This window comes from Galeopterus variegatus, unplaced genomic scaffold, assembly GCF_000696425.1.
Source record: "Galeopterus variegatus unplaced genomic scaffold, G_variegatus-3.0.2 Scaffold251, whole genome shotgun sequence".
Taxonomy (NCBI): Eukaryota; Metazoa; Chordata; class Mammalia; order Dermoptera; family Cynocephalidae; genus Galeopterus; species Galeopterus variegatus.
In genome coordinates, this window is record NW_007726362.1 from 749,885 (window position 1) to 771,651 (window position 21,767).

Sequence of the window (21,767 nt, forward strand, 5' to 3'; positions counted from 1 at the left end):
GAAAACATCAACACAATTGACAAAAGTGCAGATGCTAACTGAACCAAATATATTTTTTAAGGGCTCTTTTATAGGAATAGGAAGGATTAGAAGGTTGGGGAAATCCAGAATTTAAAAAAGAGAGAGAGAGAGAGAGAGAGAGAGAGAGAGAGAGAAAAAAAATAAAGGGGAAAAAAGTCCTTAACTGCAACTATTCCGTTATCAATAGCGTCCTGAAAGAGAAAGAGAGAAAAAAAAAAGTCAAAATGACAACTGTAGTCTGACTTGTCTGACTTTTCCCAACTATTAACCACCACCAGATATACCCTAATATTACCCTAATACTCTAAAATAAGCCACTGGGTTCTGATCCTCATACCAGCCAACCACCAAAAAATAAATAAATAAAATAAAATAAGCCATTAATTAGAAATGAGGTTTTTTAATGCTACCAAGGCAAAGTTTACGTACTTGGGCTGTAGGAACGAGATCTTGATCGTGATCTGTATCGACTATAATAAGGAGAAGGTGACCTTCTTCTGTAAGAAATAAAAGATTACTTAGCATATCACATAATTAACTCCACTGAGGCTGATGAAAATAAAAATTCCTCATCATTCAAAATAATGTACCTATGATATGATAACTATTAAGATCTCTCTGTACCAATGATACTAGAACAGTAAGTATGTGGCACAACAAAATATGGGTAAATACAGATAGTTCACTTCTGTTCTCAAAGCATCATATACAATCTATTTTAAATATCAAGTTTTTATTCATACACATCAAATATAAAAGTACCAAATAACACTACTATTATCCAATTTAGAACATAAATCTTAAGTTAAAACATTACCTGTACCGGTAATCATAGTCTTCATATCTGTCATATCCACGATCATATCCTCTATCATAGTAAGAATCTCGACGTCTGCCACCTCCTCCGCCTCCACCTCCGCCTCCACCTCCACCGCCACCACCACTACTACAGAAAAATGTAAAAATTTTACATCAGTGCGAATGATTATTTTCTGGGATCATTTAATACCAATTGGTAGCTTTAAAAAAATGCAGCAGGCTGGCCAGTTAGCTCAGTCTGTTAGAGCACAGTGTTGATTACACCAAAGTCAAGGGTTCAGATCCCCTGACTGGCCAGCTAACATTAATTAATTAATAAATTTTAAAAAACGGAGGCAAAGACAGATAAGAGAGAAAGAACATTTGGGCCAGCCCGTGGCTAACTCGGGAGAGTGTGGTGCTGAGAACACCAAGGCCCCGGGTTTGGATCCTATATAGGGATGGCCGGTTAGCTCACTGGTTGAGTGTGGTGCTGACAACACCAAGCCAAGGGTTAAGATCCCTTTACTGGTCATCTTTTTTTTAAAAAAAGAAAGAACAACATTTTCACGCCAATTGCCTCCTTATCTCATTTTGCTGACTTCCGTGGTATTCTGCTTTGCCTTCTTATTCATTACATACATAACCAAGAATGCTTTTACAACTATAATCTGCTATTCTATTAATGCGCTGCCCACATCATCAGGACCTTTTCAATAAGGTAAAATGAAGCACTGTGTTGGGAAATAGTACCAAAAAGCTAAGATATGTATCCCTATTACTAACTGAAAGGCAACTAGTTAATGTCAAGAATTTTAAAAAGTAACCAACCACCTTACACAAAGGTATAGCACTAAAATAATTTCAAGGTCCGATGTTTAAAACCTTTGGCAGTGAATTTAAACTCTAAGCCCTTTCCCCTGGTGTTTTCCAAACTCCTAGCCATAGGGACACTATTTTCACTTTAGTTTTCTGTAGGTTCTCCTTACCAAAACCATTTCCCCCAATGTTTCAAAACTGAAAGCCTGTATTCCCTTTTGCACTCCCAAGAAATATCTCTGTGAATAATATCTCTGGTTGTATGTTAAAAAACATTATAAAAGCCCCTATTTATGTTTTGTTCAATGTGACAATTGTAGCTTTTTTTTTTAAACAAACACTAATATCAATAAAATCTGCCCTATACACAGAGACTTCTCAGGTTGCATAAAAACAAAAAGAATATTAAAGGACATATGATATTTTTCTAGTATATAATAATTTTTCTATTTGTATAGTAGCACAAAGAGAAAAGCTAGGAATGCACTTCGATAGTTTTAATTTGTCCTCTTGCTGAAAAAGAGAGGAAAGAAGGGCGAGGGAAAGAGGAAGAAAGGGAGAGAGGAAGTGAAAGAACAGAAAAGACTCAAAGAAATTATGCAAATTAAATAACTTTCATCCTTAATTATAGGGAAAAAAACATTTTATCTTGTGATTAATGAAAATTTTGCACACATTTCTAGTGCATTTCTTCTTCTTCTTTTTTTTTTAAAAGATGACCAGTATGGGGATCTTAACCCTTGGCTTGGTGTTGTCAGCACCATGCTCACCCAGTGAGCTATCTGGCCATCCCTATATAAGATCCGAACCCGTGGCCTTGGTGTTATCAGCACCACACTCTCCCGAGTGAGCCACGGGCTGGCTCTTTTCTACTGCATTTCTGGCTCTTATAGTTTAGCTTAGGAAACCTGAAATCTTACTGAGTTGGTCTGCCCATGTAGATGCCTGGTGTAGGTGTATGTGCTCTTTTGGTGATAGAATAATCCACTCGAATTCTTCTACCATCCAGCTCCATTCCATTTGCCCTTTCCATAGCCTGTAAAGGAAAACAGGCACAGAAAGTCACGCATAATTCACTAGCCTTCAAGTAATAATTACTCAAAATTAGGCAGAAAGTATGTGTAATCCAAATAAATTCCAAATTTTGAAAATGACATAGCAATGCAGCTTGTACAGGGGACTGTATAAGCATTTCTAGACCTCAACAATGTCCAGAACACATTTTAATTTACCCAGCTCAAACAGTAGTTAATAAACTTTCCCCCAAGTAATTTTCCAGCTCTGGCTCGGTTCCCACTCCCCATTCCAAGAGATCAACAAGGGGAACAGGAGTGAAAAGTCTTTCATGTTAAACATTTTGTGGGTTGTCCAGGTAGTTTGCCATTTCATTATTCTTAAGTCTCCGGCTATTTCACATATAAAGACTGTTTTCAAAACATTAAAAAGGATGAGTTAAGTTTCAGGTTCTAATTATAACCTGCCCCCATTCTTGTTCTTTAGTTTGCAGTCCCGTATACTGATAAGACTCAGAAGCCAAGAAGAAATGATGATATAAAGGGATATACAAAACACACATTTCTGGTAATGCTTTTCAGCCTTTTACAGAGACTGAACCAATAAAGACACACAATTTTAATGTAATTCACAAATATTTCACCTTAATAGTTCCCCAAAGAGCTAATTCTTTTACTTTAATTAAAACCAACATACTCTGGGGCCGGCCCCGTGGCGCACTCGGGAGAGTGCAGCGCTGGGAGCGCAGCGACGCTCCCGCCGCGGGTTCGGATCCTATATAGGGATGGCCGGTGCGCTCACTGGCTGAGCGCGGTGCGGGCGACACCAAGCCAAGAGTTGCGATGCCCTTACCGGTCACGAAAAAGAAAAAAAAAACCCCAAAAACCCAACGTACTCTGACAAGAGGCTATGCTCCTATACGATCGATATATCTCTTTGGTCTCACCTTTCAGAAGAACAACTCTGATAGTATTGTTTGTTTCTGGCAATTAAAAAACTCAACTTAAAAAAATAATTGTATCCCACAAATAAGTGTCTGTAAAACAAAAATTGCAACAAATTTAACACATTTTCTTTCTTTTTTTTTGTCTTTTTTACTGACCGGTAACGGGATTGCAACCCTCGGTGTCGCGCCCGTACTGGGGACCGGCAACGGGATCGCAACCCTCGGTGTTGCGCCCGCGCCACGCTCAGCCAGTGAGCGGGAACCGGTCTCCACATGGGATCCGAACCCTCAGCGGGAGCGCAGCCGCGCTCCCAAGCGGCGCACTCTCCAGTGTGCCACCAGGCTGGCCCAAATTTAACACATTTTCCATTTGAAATTTCAAAAATCAAAATTCTTTAAGCACTTCTTTCTCAAACAGGTGAGGAGTTTACATATTAATCTTCACTATATGCATAACAATAGTTTTGATTTTTCTAATATACACAGAGGCTTTAGATAAAAAAAAAATCAGAAAGCCTGTGCCTAAAGACTGGGGGGCAGTCACAGCCTTAGAGAAGCAACCACATAACTCAGGGAAGCCTATATAATTCTGAGGTTGGCAGTAACTAGTTTCAGTCTGGGCAACTCAAAACAGAAATTGCAATTCAGCTGACAAGTCTAAACTAGTCAAGTCATTCCTTAGGTAACACACTGCCACCTAGCGAACTCCAAATATAGAGGAACTTCTAACCCTGCCAACAAGTCCTATGTCTTTATACCTGAGCTCACATTTCCTATCACTTTGTCCTTAGGTACTAATACCAATAAATACAATGATAATTTAATCACTTTAGAAAATGAAAATATTTGCAAGAAGTTCTTTGAAACCTAAGTGAAGTTGCCATTTTCATTTTATCCAGAAATAAACCAAGGGAAGAAAAAAGAGGTAAGACAATAAGTTCCCCATGGAAAAAAAAAATTAAATTGTGTTACTATTCCCACTTTGCAATTCTTACTTCAGATCAGATATTTTGATATCTCTAAATTTACACCTTTATCTCTTGAGTACAGGAATAAACAAATCACAAATACGTAACAGTAAAAAAAAAAGTCATGACTGACTAAGACATTAGAGTGCCTATTACATATATGACTTACAAACGGAAGTATTATTTTGTTAGAATTATCCAGGGTTGCAGCACTACTGACATTTTGGGCCTGCTGATTCTGTGTTGTGTGGAACCATCCTGCACACTGTAGGATGTTTAGCAGCCATCTCTGGCTTCTACTCACTAGATGCCAATAGCATCTATTGTTTTTGAAAGACATGCCAATTTTTATTAGGGCTGCTTATGTTGCATTCAAACACTGTTGGAGCACAGAGCAGTAATGACCTATATCGAACTGCTATCACATGTAAAATGGCACAAAAAAGTAATGCCTGTACCTTAAATGGTCTGATAAAACTTCAATGTTGAGTTTTAAATTCCTTAAAATGCAATTTTCTAACTCAATTATTTAAGAATTTATAGTAAAGAGAAAACAAGTCTTCTGCTTCCTTTATAATTCAATACCTAGTACATAAGCTATTTTTTCTTTCTCTTTTTCTGGCAGCTGACCAGTATAGGGATGGAACCCTGGACCTTAGTGTTAACAGCACTATGCTCTAACCAACTAAGCTAACTGGCCAGCCCTATAACTAATACATTAGAATAGCACTATTTCAAATCTCTGACATCAAATAGGGTCATTTAGTTAGGCACAAGAATGGCATTAAGCAACAAAAAGACCCTATCAATTCTTTCCATGTATTCTTCACAAAGCTCTGAATCTATAAGGAGCTAATTACAGACACAAAATAGATTAAATCTTAACATCATAATTGTCAGAAGTCAATTTAGTCATCTGCTTGGAGCATCAATACAGCTGATTCAAAAGAGAACACCTACACACTTTTTCCATTAACTCAAACACATATAGTTCACTTTATAAAGCCAGACTTCAATAACTGTCCTAGAAAGTATAAACTGAAAAATTTAACTGTGGTCACTCCAATTCTAACATTGAGAGGCACAGTTTGAATCAGGATCACAGGGAGGACATGTTTACAAAAATGGGAGTCTATTAGTCAGCTTTTAATAGCTAATCAATACTGTAATCATGCATATCAAAAATTTTTCAAGATGAAAATGATAAAAACAAATTTACCTCCTTTGAATCATCTATTCTTTCAAAATACACAAAGGCAAATCCTCGCGATCGCCCAGTTCGCTGATCATAAACCACATTAACGCCACTCAATGGTCCATATCGAGAAAATACTTCCCGAAGATCTCTCTCTGTTGTGTACAAACTGAGGCCAAACACTCCAAGACAGGTGTTGGGATCTGGATTTGCCTATTGAATAAAGATGTTATTTAATTTTAAACTCCAAATTAAAATCAAAATTAACAAACAGAAATACTTTGTTCAGGACACCTCACCCAATACACAAAGAATATATTGTTTCTAGTCATTTGGAAATAAGATTTTAAGAGAACTAAAACAGATGAGTCATACTTTACAGTACATCCAGGCCTTTGGAATATACTTCCTGGCCTGAATAAAAACATTCCTACTCACTAGACCAGGTATTTACTAAGAATTCATCCTCAATTTAATACCATGTATTTCTAATTTATTTAAATTTTTTACATCCCTTATACATTTGTACCTAATCTGACTTCACTGTAATTGCTGATTTAGACTCCCCTTGCTCCATTTTCATTCTTTTCCAAGAATACTCTTTCAATGTTCCCATCATCTGGATTTAAAAAATCAAAGTACAGATTTCAAAACATCATTAAATAACAAAATACTCCACCAAGTGAGATAGTAGAGCATAGCAGTTAAGCACAGGAACTTTAGTCAGGCAGCCTGGTTGAATCCTGGGCTCTGCCAGTTAGCAAAAACAAAAACAAAACAATCTCTCAAATGTCACACATCCAAGATTTGACTGCCTTGTCCATAACATAACCTGCCTCACAGAGATGTTAAGAGTATGAAATACACTGAATAAAAGTGTTAAGTTATTATTACTACTAAGTTTTCGGTACTTCCCTGCCTGCCTGCGCTCCCCTGCCCACCTCCCATAGTTAAATTTTGAATGTATCTCAATATTCTCAAATCAACTCAGTTTATGCTTTCCATTTTAATTCTTGGAAGATATTTCTTCCCAAATTGCATCTCTTTTTTAACTACTCAAAAGTAAAAAAAAGAAAATACACTCCCCTTTGTAATAGCTGTTGTGAAACATGCAAGCTTATTTACTAGGATGGTAGCATTCCTTTATCTGTAACATTTTCTATATTATAACATTATGTATGACATTTTCTTTGTAATATAAAAGGTTTTCCTTTTCTTTATTTTAAAAGGTAAAGTGGCTTATTAAGGATGTTTCTGGAGTAACATAAAAGCAAGCTCTCATGAACGTTAGATATTATGCCACACAGGAAAGAGAAAATTTTTCATTAATTTTTATAAACCACATACTCTGCTGCCTGTATGCCTTCTCCGGTTAGACATTGGAGAATGACTTCGGCTCCTTCGCCGCCGGTATTCTGGTGTATATGACCTACTTCGAGATCGTCTCCTGTGAGAGTGAGAATGGGATCTGGATCGAGTATAACGTCTATGAGAATGCCTCCTTGACCTTGACCTTTGGGAGAAATAAATTTAGGTGAAAACACTGGAACAAAATAATTAAAACCTTTCCCTCTTCCAAGGACGTATTCATTTATCCCTGCCTATCCTCAGCTCCTTCCTTTCTGAGCAAAGGGTATTCTTCCTCTTGTTCTCTTAAATCACTACAACCTCTGCCCTGTTCTCAGTCTATTCCTTCTACATTCACCCTTTTTCCACCTTACCTTATATGTTAAGGCTCTACCTTCTCGAAAAAAAAAAAACAAAAACCACTTATCACGCGTTATAATAAACTCCTTTGATTCTTGACACCATCTCCATACAGTTCCATATTCCCTTCACTGCTAAGTATCATTTCCTTTTCCAATCTTTCTTCAGCCTACTACAATCTAGTATCTGCTAAATTAATTAATAACCTAAATGCCCAACTCATCTAATAGATACTTATGAGTATTCATTTCTTGACGCTTTCTACAGCGTCTTACCCATCTGTCCACTGCTGACTCCTTAGCTCACCTATTTCTGATTATTTCCAGTTGCTCTCAGATAGTCCTCTTTCTTTGCCTATAAAATTAATCCAACAAATTCTTATTTACCATTTATATGACCCATTCTTAACTTACCCAGACCCCCAGACCAGTACTGATGACAGTCATAAAAATAACTTCTATATGGCACTCAATAAATGTTATAAATGCTAAGGGCCAGAAAGCTTAAAAAGAGAGCATATAAAGAAAGGGAATAAAACTAATGAGGAAAGATTTTCTAAAACAAAGGTGAACAATAAAAATGGGAGACTTAATAGCTAGATTTTGATAGGCTGTAGGAGTAGTAAGAGCCAAAGTTCTTTGGCAAGAGGATATGAAGATGTATTTAGAGAATAGCAAAATAGTACAATCTGCTAGGAATTAGGATACTTTATAAAGGAAACTACGAGTAAAGATTAGAAAAGGACTGAGACAACATTGTGTAAAATCTTGAATAATGAAAAGCTTCTTCCCGCGAAAGAAAACAATAAAATGAATTGCCTATCTAAAAGAAAAGTAATCATCTCTGGTGAGGGGTGAAATAGGTATAAAGACTTGTCTTTGTGCAAGAATACTAAATAGAAGGCCGTGGGGCCAGCCTGGTGGCGCACTGCTACAGTCCGCCGCTTGGGAAGTGTGGCGGCGCTCCCGCCGAGGGTTCGGATCCCACATACAGACCGGCCGCTCACTGGCTGAGCGAGGAGCGGGGGCAACACCGAGGGTTGCGATCCCGGTCCGGTACGGGCGTGACACTGAGGGTTGCGATCCGTTGCCGGTCACGAAAAAAAAAAAAAAAAGAATGCCGACCCATGGCTCACTTGGGAGAGTGTGGTGCTGATAACACCAAGGCCATGGGTTCGGATCCCTATATAGGGATGGCCAGTTACCTCACTTCGGAGAACGTGGTGGTGACAAAACCAAGTCAAGGGTTAAGATCCCCGTACCAGTCATCTTAAAAAAAAAAAAAAAAAAAGAATACCAAACAGGATTCCCTATTTTCCTTAAAGGTACAAATTTAAAGCCCCAATTTAAAAAATAAAAAATTTTTATAAATAAGAAAACCTGTCATTTAAAATATCAATTGTTACTTTTAAATAGAAATGAAAGTGAGACATAAATTTACAACTTTTCGGGAGTCCCTATTTTTTCTTTAAATCAGATAGTGGTCAATATTACAGGGGTATGGGAGGAGAGAGAGGAAGAGCAAGGGAATAAAGAGTGTGGGTGTGTTATTTAATCTTTTCAGGTGACAATCAAATTAATGAGAATATCTGAAAAAAGAGAACTCTTGGCTCAGAGTGGCAAATGCAAAGGCCCCAAGATAAAAAATACATTTATTTCTAGTTCTACACCCAAATTCTATCCAGTGTTATTCTGCACATGTGTATTTAATTAAATAATTGAGTTGTTAGTAAATCAAGCATGGTCTGGATCCTGGATATAACAGAGAAAACAGTATGGCTATGGACTTTTAAGAAAAATACTGCCTTAAAACTGATTCTTCTGTCTCATAGCCCCTTGCAAAAAGACATAAATCCTATGTCTGTACTGAAGAAATGACAATGATTTACCAAATTAACTGTCCAGGTTGTTTTTAACCTTTTTATCCTACCACAGTGCACCAAGGAAATCTGATAGTGAACTCTGCAGTGGTTCCCTAAAGAGTTTTTGCTGTTGTCAGTAGTGGGGCCCCCCACTGCCTCAACTGTATAATGGAGAGCTCCACCCAAGACACAGAATCAGAATCTTCAGGTAAAGGATGTAATTGGAACATGAACCTTAAAAAAGCGTTCCAAATCATTCTGATAACCAACCAGAACAACACACACCCATCAACCTTCCCTGCACTAAATTACACGCAAGTCTCCAATGGAGAAAACTGCCTTTTGGTTGTGCAAATATTGTTGGCATAAAACCAAACACATTCTCAAATACCAAGTACATTTAAATCAATCAGTATGTATTTAATTTGTATTAACAGCTAGTATTCAATAGATTAATTGGTCCAAGAGATGATTCTTATCTAAGTCTTCAGAATATATTATTCATTTCTAAACTCTGTGGTCTGAGAAAAACTGTTTAGTGATTTTGAATCTTTGGGGAAATTTCTACACAGAATGCAGCTAAAAACCCCTCTGCCTGAAAAAACTCAAGGAAGGCATTTTAAATATTATTTTAAACACACTTACCTGGATTTTGATCTTGATCGAGAATGGGATTCAGAGTGTTTGGAAACCCTTGATGGACTACGAGATCCTGACCTGCTCTCCGATTTTACACGAGCAGGAGTTCCCGTTGGAGATTTTGACTGAGAGCGAGACTCCTACCAAAGAAGACAGTATTACAAATGGCACTGGTCACGTAGATGCCTAACACCTAACATTTAAAGTACCGTAATTTATATTGATTGCTCCTGAAAAACAAATGGTTAGGCAACACCCTCCAGAAAAAATTTCAGCTCATTAATAACCCATTGTTAATACTGCTAACTGTCCTCAATAATTCCCTACTTGGACCAGATCACCAATTCTCATTTAACTAAGTAATCATGCAAATTCATCTACAACTTGATCATACAGACACTGGAACATAAACCATACATTTACTTAACCTAGGACCCATTCATTCTTCCAGATTCTTTTAATTCTACTTCACTCTTGCTTTCTACTTCTCTTCATTCTTCATTGAGTTTTTCATTTTTCATACTTCGTGTATTCTTCCCCAATTCAAACAATTCAAAATAGCCTTAAAAAAAATATTCAAGTGCTTCTATCTGACCAATCTTCTGTTCAATTTTTTCCCCCATTCAATTTTAATTTTCTGATCTTTAATACTTTTCATTAGCCTTCTTTTATCTTGATTTATCTTCCACATTCTTGGAAAAAACTCTTCAATTTCTTCACGAACATTAACCTTAATGGAAAAAGAACATTTAGTATATTTAAGCACGTGGGGATTATAAAACTCTGCTGGAGTTCAGAATGTTATCTACCAAATGGAAAAGCCAGCAGGTAAAGTGCAAATAACTAGTTTATTAAAAAAAAAACAATTTATAGTCTTTAAAACTGTTTAAGTCTAGTTTCTAGCAAAGAGAATTTACTGAATTTCTCTAAATGTTTTTTAACCATACTCTTCACCCTCCTCCCCTTTCATATTTCCTTCTTGTTCCTAAAATGTGAACAATTTCAATATAAATACTTAATTCAAACATAAATCTAATATTAACTGTATTTCCCCCCACCTAAGTGTTAAATTTCCACTATTTTATAACTTGAAGATTCTTAGTAATCTTAAAATAAGCTTTACTAAGTCATGTAAGAAATCAAAATATAGTTAAAGCAAAGCATCCCAAGCTGAATATTTGCACACACCTGTCTAAACTCACATTATAGCACACATGCCAAGGTCAAATAAAAAAAATAAATCAGCAAAATTACTAACACCCTCTCCCAATTTGTTCAAACAGTATCTTTGCTCATTCTGACTTAACCAGAAAGATATGTTCTGAAGACAAATATACTGAAAAAAGCTGAGGATATGAGGAAGCATAAAAATCTTAAAATTTTCCCTCTGGTTTGTTAATTCCTAAAATATGTATTTTTGCAACCGTGCCACTTTAAAATGCTATACTGTCCACGAAATATCATAATGCATAAGAAGTTACAAAATTTGTATCACAGTCTTTATCTTTGATCCCACCTCTTTTGGTCATAGTTTACACATATTTTATGCACTTATGTGTATTTATACTCCCTTCAATGACTATATCCTATATCAGAAAACTGGTTTTTGAAAAAGCTGGAAGTAACTCAAAACTTTCCAAATAAAATAATGTATAACTGATTAAAAGCTTGTTTAATTTGAAAGATACGATGCACTTATGACCAAAACAGGATGGACAGTTTGGTTTCTCTGTCAATTTAAGCCTTGATTATTAATGTAAATAATTATCCCAATATCACAAAAGGAATTTTACACTAATTTTTATTTATGCCCTAAGACTATCACACCACTTTCTTTTAACAGTTTTCTTAAACTTTTCCTTTAACTTCAAGTTTAATGTCAAAAGACTTACTTATCAAGAACTGTACTGATGTCACCAAGCTTACCCATTTTTTCAGATGAAAACAAAACTGAAATATACAGCTACCTTTCTGTTCAATACCAACCTTTCCGATTTAGCTATCTACAATAAACCTCTCAACCACATCTTATATACTCTGTAAATTCCTGGACAGATGCCTGGAGCAAGTATAGCAATTTAGGTTTTTTCATTCATTGAAACTGTAAAAGCAGCATACTTAGTACTTAAAAAAAAAAAAAAAAGTATGGCCAATTTGCTCGTAATTGGGTCTCACAGACTGGTTCATTAACTAAACTGATAAGAACATCTTCCCTTTTTACGGCATTCCCTTCTATAAAGCGTAATGTTACCTCTAGCGTAACATTAATTTATGCTATAGAATACCAATAGCTGGAATTGTATCTACGAACATCACATAGCCCTTGTTATATATACATATCAGAAGGCTTTGCTCTCTAAGACCCTGAAAACCTTTAATTTTACTAGGACAGAAATAAAAATCTTACATTAAAACCCCAAATTTACTCTTAAATGTTTATTTAAAGCTTTCCAGTATGTGACAAATATTTTATGGTCCAAATATTTAAGTATTTTTGCTTTTCAAGTCTTCTCTCATAAACACAACTTTGGTAGTTGTTGAAAATGACCACTTCTTAGGAACAAAGTAACTCAGATCTTAAAGTTTAAATCCCAGTTCTGGCATACCAACAGTGCAGTAATGTATGATAGGATGTCTTTTTAAAAGACATCAGTATATTCTGCTTCCTACTAACCAAGGTATTCATAAATACCTAACCTTTTTTTTTTTTTTTTTTTTTTTGTCTTTTTTCGTGTCCGGCAACGAACCGCAACCCTCAGTGTCGCGCCCGTACCGGACTGGGACCGGCAACGGGATTGCAACCTTCAGTGCTGTGCCCGCCCCTCACTCAGCCAGTGAGCGGGAACCGGTCTGTATGTGGGATCCGAACCCTCGGCGGGAGCGCCGCCGCGCTCCCAAGCGGCGCACTGTAGCAGTGCGCCACCGGGCCGGCCCCTAACCTCCTTTTTTTGCCTGCCCTTCTCTTTTTACCTTGGGGAAATCTGAACCTGCATAAATTTCTTCATGGAATAATCCAAAGTTAAGAAACACTCCTCTTAGCTTCCTCTAACTCCTAGTTATAAAGCTGTCGCTATCATTTTAACTTCCAAAAACAATTTACAAACTTATCTAAAAAGGTAAATCAATAACCATCAGTAAACAACCTAAAGAATAAGCTACTAAGTACAAAATAAATTCTTTAGAAATATTTTTACTATAACATAAAAATGGTCCATCATTGGTAGTTAGTAGTCTTTAAACAGAAAAATCGTCACATTAATACCTATATTTACCATTTTCAAATAACTTAGAAGGGGTGGTATCTACTCTGTTTCACTTAACCTGTTCTGAAAGCTGTTCAGTTAAGTAATTCTACAAATTCCTCTGTAACCTGGTTCCTGAAACCAACAACTATTAATTGAAACGGGAAGATTAAAGACTCAATCAATTCATATCACAGATTTTAACAGAAATCTTAAATAGGCCTCTAGTCTACCTTACGTACTATAAACCAGAAGCCAGGCAGAAAGTTCTCACAGCCAGCAGGATTTGCTTAAACAGGTTTTTGTTTATTTGCTTGTTTTTATCAAGATACCTCTGGCAGTGGTTAAAGGATACAGCCACAACTGAAAAGGAGGGAACTAACTATGAACACTAAGAAAATACTATAGTGAATCCAACACAAGCCCACTAAGAACCATATTTCTATGTTAAAATACAGTTGTATTTTACACACTTTAAATAATCACAATACCATGTAACTATTCTTTTTACCAGGAAAGTTATTAAATATATGTACATGTTGTTGTGGAACATGAAGTATTTCTACAGCAAGCAATAATTGTAGTCTTTTAATACAGCCTGTATCATGTTACAGACGGGGAAAAAAAAACTCAACACATATGCTTAGTACTTAATACCCATTAAAATAAACACATAAACTAATAAATGCTACACTGTAACCCATTCCAGTATTAAGGCCAGGCAAATTCTATGCAGGTAATGATACAAAATTTACACAAATTCAAGTCTGAGTACAGTATTAAACTTGTAAAACAAAATTTCTCCAAGTAAAATTGGAGATCTATTGCCACAGAAATGCATTTAAATATAATTTAAATTATATGTCCCAAGAGGGGGAGAATGTACTTAAATTACCTAAATACTTTATAGTATTTACTGTACTAAGAACTTCATTCTTTTGGACTTGTAAGAAACCTACATTTACTCAATTGTTTTAATTTCAATCTACAGAAATAATATTTCTGCTTCCTCCTTGAAGACTCTTCTTAAACCATAACTGCTATTAGAGCAATCCCTTAAAAACAAAATACCGATTGTTCATTTTAAACAATATTTTCTTTTCCTTCTTTCAAGGCCATACCTGCATGCTGCATTCTGAATGAAGTTAATGTGGTTTCTGCCTGCAAAGGTTCACAGATGTTCTAACACTGTATGTCTGTATATTTTCTAAAGTTTGGAATACTTTTGGGAACTTTTAACACAATGAAATGATTTAGTAATTGGCACTTATACACATACTGTATAATCAAATTTAAACTCATGCCACAATTGTGAAATTATCTGTAAAATTTATAATCTTTTGTACAAATTTTAAACATGGCTCATAAACCTGCTAACTTATATATCAAGATCAATTGTAACATTCAAAACACTGGTGCTTAAGTGGCAATTTCAAAGGTAGAGAAAACAAGCTTACAAGGACTAAAGTGGTTTAGCTATATTAAAAGCCAATGAATAGCAACTAAAACCAAACTAGGAATGTGTTACAGCATTCTCTACTTATGTTCCCATCCTCTGGTGTCATACAGTATTTATGAATCTTGAGTAAGTAAGATAACAGGACCCTGGTTTCAAGGAAAAATAACTTTTCTTCTACCTCAAGTCACTCACATCTGTGGTGAAAATCATGAGACAATAAGGATTATACACAACTATATATGGGAGTAACTTAAAGGAGGGAAGGGGAACAACATTTCCTTTTCATTATTCTCTCCACTTTTCTACAGTGTTTACAATCTTTTCCTCATCTGATTGTTACCATTTTCTCGCCTCCACTTCTGTCCTGCTAAATCTGTTAGGACATATAAACAAATAACAATCAGTATTAATTTACTTAGCATGTGAATACACACTTTACAAAGGTCGCAGGGTTAGTTATTTAATGCCTGAGCACCCACTGATACTGTCTATGAAAGAGAAGGTTTTCACACTGTCAGACAAGTTCTAGGAAACTACTATGCTAATTATTCATGTCATTTCACATTTGTTATACTACATGCCATACCATAAGTAAGTTCAGTTCTTTAAAAAATGAAGCCCATAGACAAAGCTTATTTTGTCTGGTTTTTAAATGACTCTCATTCCTAAATACTGAAATCCTTTTATATTCTTTCAGATCTCAAGGTTCTTTATTCTCATTTTAGTAAAAGTACAAAGCATAAGCATCTATAACAGATCTGAAAAATAATAACTACGCATTATGGGTATAGTTACTTGCACTGCCCCCTTCCAAAATCATGCTTTCTACTTATATTGATCAAATTAGCACCCTTTAGTGAATTTCAAATATAAAAATGTGAGTTTTAAGATGTTTCCCTAAGTTTACAAATTCTTCAAGAAAAATTAAAAAACATTAAAATTGGATAAATGATAGTACTTAACTTTAAGAAAATAAAGTCCAAGACAAATTAAAAACCCCTCAGGTTTAATGCTATCACTACTACAAGAAAGGAAGCTTTACCCCTTTTGAAACTGGTTGATTTGATGAGGTATATAACTTAGTTTAAGAGTTTTTTTCTTTTTTTTTTTAAACAAGCCAGTCAACAAGCTGGGTTTTGAATGAGTCATCAACCCTAATTAATAAATCAGGCTTCAGAGAAGATAAATAACCCTGCCCCCATTTCTTCCATTCTTTAACAAAATATCTAAAACATACACAACTTCTAATTCTAAATTGGTACAGATGAATTTGCTTTGCTCTTCACTTTTATCATCCAATCATCTCATATATTAAGAGGAACTCTAGGAGTCTCTCAAAAATATTCCAACTACTCCAGAAGCAGGAACAGGCCTTGAAAAAGGAGGCAAGAATAAGTAGCATCTTTCTTCTTCAACTGTACTACAAAGCATATTATAAACATTTGTGTGATTATACAGTGGATCCCTCAACAATGCAGAATCAACCTCTATTATAAACATTGGGCCACTGTATGAGAAAAAAATTGCAGTCAATATTTTTCTTAGTTTAGTTTTTAAAAATTTAGGAATAAGGGAGAATAAAATAAGTAAAATGATAAGAAAAGTTTAATTAACATTTCTATAAAGGGCACTAAATTTTTTGAGATAAAAATCCTATATGAAGTAAACAACTCATTACTTCTATGAAGATGACATGCAAAGCCACAGCCAATCTCACTCCCAGCTCCAAAGTACATTTCCACTTGAAATGCTTAACTTGATATACATATCCCAAGCAAATTGCTTTAACAGACCTATTTATTTTAATGGCACCATTATTCTCCTGGATTTATTTTAATGGCATCTTGGAAATCATCTCATTCATTCTTTACATTCTACTGCAGTCCTGTTTTGACCAAATTTTTTCATAATTTACTTCCTTCAATATTTCAAGTGCTTCCGGCTGCTCTTCCTGAACTGGTCTGGTCTCTCTGGTCTTGGCTAAAATTCTTTTCATTATACCCCTCCCAGAATTAAGAATTTATAGATAGCTCCTTACTGTATATCAGGTTATATCCAGATTTCTAAACCTAGAATTCAAAATCCTCCGTTATCTGACTGTACTAGTCAAATCTATCTTTCACTATTCCAGTGTGACCTACTTTTTCACTGTCACATTCATACAATATTAATTTCCCTAATCATAAGACTAGTCAAAGTTTTACATCCTAGGTAAATCTTTCCCTTTCTCCTAGCTCAAACTGCTCAGAGCTGAATTTTCTAAATTCCTTATTAATTCTATCACATACTTACTTTTACCCAAATCTGAACCATCAGCCAGTCATCTCAAATCAGACTGCAAGTTCTCTTTCTCTGAAGAACACCTAGCTGGCCCTTACTAAAAAGTTAGCACATGGCTCTATCAATGAGTTTCACCTCTGGTTATTTACAACAGAATTCAGCCAATTATATTTTCTTTCCTAAAGTTCTTTTACTCTAGTCCTTTAAAATGGAAGATGCATTATAACGGAAAATAAAGCATCAGTAACTGCTTTTAGTAAACTCCATTGATGGCTCTGAGACACTGAAGTACAGTGTGCTCTCTTTAAAAAAGTAAACGAAAATATATACAGCACAATGTGTGTATGCAATGAACAGAGAACTGTTACTTGTCTCAGATACCTGGCTGTGCCGTCTTCTGGTTATCAGTTTGTAACTCCTGAAATGCTAACATTACTCCAGCCTTTATAAGATTATAATGAACAGTAAATTAGAAAACACATCAAAGATTTCTGGGGCGACAGATTCAAAAATCCTATAAAGTAGGCAATACTAAGTATTAGTCCTGTTTCTTTAATATGTTCAGTAGCTTTCAGAAAGTTACTAATTCTGGGCCGGCCCGTGGCTCACTCGGGAGAGTGCTGTGCTGATAACACCAAGGCCCCGGGTTCGGATCCCATATAGGGATGGCCGGTTTGCTCACTGGGTGAGCGTGGTGCTGACAACACCAAGTCAAGGGTTAAGATCCCCTTACCGGTCATCTTTTTTTTTAAAAAAAAAAAAAGAAAGTTACTAATTCTAAATATCTTTCTAGTAAGATGGGGTTAATATGTGCCCTGTTTACACTGCAGATAAAGTAAATGAAAGTGCACTTAACTGGATTCTTGATCTCCACAAATGCTTCTGATAACCCTAACATTCAAATACTGACCAGTGTTTTCCCTAATTGAAGAAAAAATCTGAAGCATAACAACTACTTAAATACCAACATACATCATTTGAAAATCCTTTTTTGAGACTGATTGTTACATCATTTAGGTATCTATAGATACTAAGGTAAGGACACAGCAGTTGTATCACATAAAATTTTTTTAACTGCTGATTTATGGTCAGCAGATGAAGGTCACTGTAGTGTAAAAACCAAAAGCACTAGTGAATATTAAATTGCCTTAAGAAACAATAAAAAAAGTATAGTACACCTCCAGAATAGTTTCTAGTGTTGTAATTCCTTAACCAATTACAAATAAAAACAATTACCTCCACCAAAACAAACAAACAAACAAACAAACAAAAAACACCAAGCCAAAACACACACACACAATTAATCTACTGGGAGAAAAAAGGTAAAACCTATATATGTACTATACTTTAAAAAAATTAACTGTTAATGCCTACATTTTAGCTTAAAATGGGTGAGAACCTTACTTGCTTTGTTTAGCTCCACAGATTTGTGTTTTGAAACATGTTACTTTCTTCTGTGGCTAAAGTGACCATTATCTAGAACTTACTCTCTTCCTTGATGACCACTTAAAAATTAAGTAGTCCTCTTCACTTCAAACCAAACCAAAAAAATATTTCGTAATGAAAGTTAATCGAAGGAAAGTTAAATGGACAGCAAAATTTCTTCCCCTAACTACCTAACATTTTCAAAACAAGCAGCAGCTGACAACCACCAACCACCAAACATTTTTATTGTATGATTTTTAAAAGTTTTGTTGGTACAATCAATACATTATGCTAAAAAATGAGCAGGTTCAACTATTATTCATTTACATTCATGCTCCAAACTGTATCCAAAAAATCCAATCTTAAAGGAATAGCTTTAAAAGGTAGCTTTTTGGTTTCCAACCTATTGCTTTAAACCTGTTTCCTCAAAAAAACCAAAGCCTAATTCGACCATCCGCTTTGACGGCCTGGTTCCAGGTGTTTATATTATGAACTTCCAAAAAGGACAAAATTCATTCTTTACAGGACACACCTCTAGTATTTTTTTTTTTTTTTTAAATGTGTTTCCCCTAGTGACTAGAATAAATACCAGCACAACAGTCCGAACGTGTTGCCTGGGGCTTTTGTTTTCTTTTCAGGGTTTCACACTAACTCATTTCCACCAATTTCCACTACTAGAGTAACTTCGGAAATATAATTCAAACATTAATAAGCGTTCTAGTGCATTTAAACTGGGGAGAACGTATTCTTTGTGATGTTTATACCATCCGACCACAAATAACGAAAACCTTCTTCTGGATCCTACGCTGGGGGATGGGGTGACAAGAGAAATGGGAGAGGGTCTGTAATCTTCAGGTACCCATTTGAGTTAAAGAACAGCATAAACTGAAGTTATTTTTAAAGTACTGAGCCATGAAATTCGTTCAGTTATGTAAGATTAAAGAAAGAAGATTCCTTTTTTGTTTTTTACCGTAAAAACCTGAAAAGGAGTGATCAGTTTTTAGATGAAAGATCAAAGGATGAAAGGCATTAGAAGTTGAGATATAAAGAAGAGAAAAAACCCAACATCAAGGAATTAGAAAACAGGCGTTATAGATAGCATTTCCACATTCACTTTGAAGGGAAAGGAAAGTAGAGGGGACATTAAGGTAAAAGGGCTCCTTGCGTAGTTTTCCCCTCACAGCTCTCGTCTTAAGAACGCTTAAGGGTCGGTGCGGTCGTTGACTAACCACTTCATTAGGCTCGTCCCACCTTCAACCTCAAGGCTTTCGCCTTTATAGACGCAACGCCGCCGGTTCCAACAGAGACGCGGCCGCTCACTGCAATAGAGAGCCAAGGAGACACAGGCCCCAGCTAGTCCCACGCCAGCTTCTCCCCGCCCGGAAAACAGCCCCGCGCACTCGACCCCGAGACCCTCTACGATGCTCGGGGTCGCCAGAAATGCCACCGCAGGAAGCACCTACCACTATCCGGCCGGAGGGGACCTCCCTGCCGCTTCTTCCCGCCCCACCGCGATGGGGACCCACATCTCGGAACAGAGATAGGGAAGCCTCAGGGCTGGGGAGAAGGGAGGGAGCAAATAGGGAGTGAATAGAACCCAGGAGTCCAGGTATCAGTGAGTCTCCAAAAAGGGGCGGTGGTGTAGCCGTAGTGTTTGGGAACCCAGAAGCCATCTTGGGATGTGAGAAAGCAATCGCGATGGCTCCAGGGGTTGTTCCCCGCGGGACCCCGCAGCACTCCCCACAACCCCGCCCGATCGCGCTCGTCCCCGTGGAACCCCGAGCATCGGGCCGCCGCCGAAGACGGCTCCCGCGGCTTTGTACTCACTCTGCCCTCGAAGTTGTTCTCCTCTACATCACTCATGTCGGCCAGGCACTCCTCAGAGCTAAATAAAGGACAAGTCTCGGCTCGAAGGCCGATGGCCTGATCAGCCCGCTGACTGGACCGTGGGGAGGAGAAAAGAGTCGGCAACAACGGCCGCTCCACTCCACTCCCACTCGGTCTCAGGCTCCAGCAAAATGGCGCCGCCGCCGCCAGAAACCTTAAGGCCTCCCCAGTGCGCGACGTACGGGGGTGGGCGTCTCTGTGACGTCACGAGGTCCCGCCTTCCGCGGCGCTTTGTGTCGGCCGGTCCTGACGCTTGGTGGTGGTGGCTTGTGTTCCCAGCTTGGGTGCCTTGGAGCCGTTTCCCCAGCGCTGACCTATGACCCTCAGTCTCCTGGGTAACGTGTCAACACCTTTGAAGATTTTCAGTCGTCAGATGAGCTTTTATTGACCTTATTAGCCCCTTTAAATAGTGTCCAGGTATATTCTGATATAAGGGAACAGAAAAAATTCGAAGGGTGTACATAATTAATAAGCTTTTGTTTTGGATGTTTTCAGCAAACTATATATATATTGGTTATGAATATTCATGGGTACAAAGCAAATTGTCACCACTCGTGCCTAAGATGTGATGGCCAGATCCATATTGGCAGCATGTCCATTACCAAAAATTGTGATTGTACCCCGTATCCCCCACCCAATTATCCCCTCAATTACCCCCGACCTCCCTCCCCATCCCCTTGCCCCCACTCCACTTTGTATCCCTAGGTATGTTCTCTGCCTCTGCAAGTCCAACACACCACTGTGGTCTTTCTTTCCTTCTTTCTCTCTTAGTTCCCGCTTTTGAATGAGTACATACGGTATTTATCTCTCTGTGCTTTACTTGTTTCACTCAACATGTTTCTCCAAGCTCATCCGTGTTGTTACAAATGGGAGAATTTCATTCTTTTTTATGGCAGAGTAGTATTCCATGGTGTATATATACCACAGTTTCCTTATCCAATCGTCTATCAATGGACATTTAGGTTGATTCCATATCTTGGCTATTGTAAACAGAGCTGCAATAAACATGGGAGTGCAGGTATCCCTTGGGCATGATGATGTTATGTTTCCTTGGGCATAAGGATGTTTCCATTCCTTTGGATATATACCCAGAAGTGGGATTTCAGCAGACTTTCTGTTCTTCAACATTACCCTTTGTAATTTTCTCAAAGTTGTACATGCACAGATAAGGCTATAATGAAAAGCCACAGTTCCTTGCCTCACCCCTTTCTGTGTCCTGTCCCTCCTCTTAGACACAGCAGTATGAATTTTATTTTTTATACAGTAATGCTTAGCTCCCTACTAGTCTTTATGACTTAGATATTTCCTTAAAGCTTTATATCCAAGACCTTGTAAATCTATCCACTTGGTTCCTAATCATAGTAATAATTTTTTTCTGTTTTCTTTTTCTTTACTTAGCAACATAAAATAGCATGGCAATTTCTGAGATGACTTTGAGCTTTACTTGTGTAATGCAATTTAAAAAATTATTTTCTTGTTTAAACACTTTTTTTTCTCCACAGTACT

At 36.9% G+C, this 21,767-nt stretch overlaps 1 protein-coding gene across 2 annotated transcripts; it reads right to left on the bottom strand.

Moving 5' to 3' along the window:
• Positions 1-128: 128 nt before the first annotated feature.
• LOC103585538 (transformer-2 protein homolog alpha) lies at positions 129-20,387 on the bottom strand. Of its 2 annotated transcripts, none has more exons than XM_008566531.1 (8): positions 20,202-20,387; positions 9,975-10,108; positions 7,109-7,274; positions 5,786-5,974; positions 2,559-2,674; positions 839-967; positions 451-518; positions 129-212 (listed from the first exon to the last, which is right to left on the bottom strand). In XM_008566531.1, exons 1-8 carry the CDS (start codon positions 20,235-20,237, stop codon positions 202-204), a joined length of 849 nt encoding a protein of 282 aa, XP_008564753.1. In that variant the 5' UTR covers positions 20,238-20,387; the 3' UTR covers positions 129-201. The 2 variants fall into 2 exon arrangements, with proteins under 2 accessions (XP_008564753.1, XP_008564754.1); XM_008566532.1 differs by having other exon boundaries at positions 451-515; positions 20,202-20,383.
• Between the last annotated feature and the right edge of the window lie 1,380 nt (positions 20,388-21,767).

Excerpts from the sequence above, each read along its gene's own strand:
- LOC103585538 (XM_008566531.1), bottom strand. The coding sequence starts at position 20,237 with ATGAGTGATGTAGAGGAGAACAACTTCGAGGGCAGA. Across the intron at positions 10,109-20,201 it reads AGAACAACTTCGAGGGCAGA|GAGTCTCGCTCTCAGTCAAA; the intron begins GTGAGTACAAAG and ends CTTCTTTGGTAG. Across the intron at positions 7,275-9,974 it reads CGATCAAGATCAAAATCCAG|GTCAAGGTCAAGGAGGCATT; the intron begins GTAAGTGTGTTT and ends TTTCTCCCAAAG.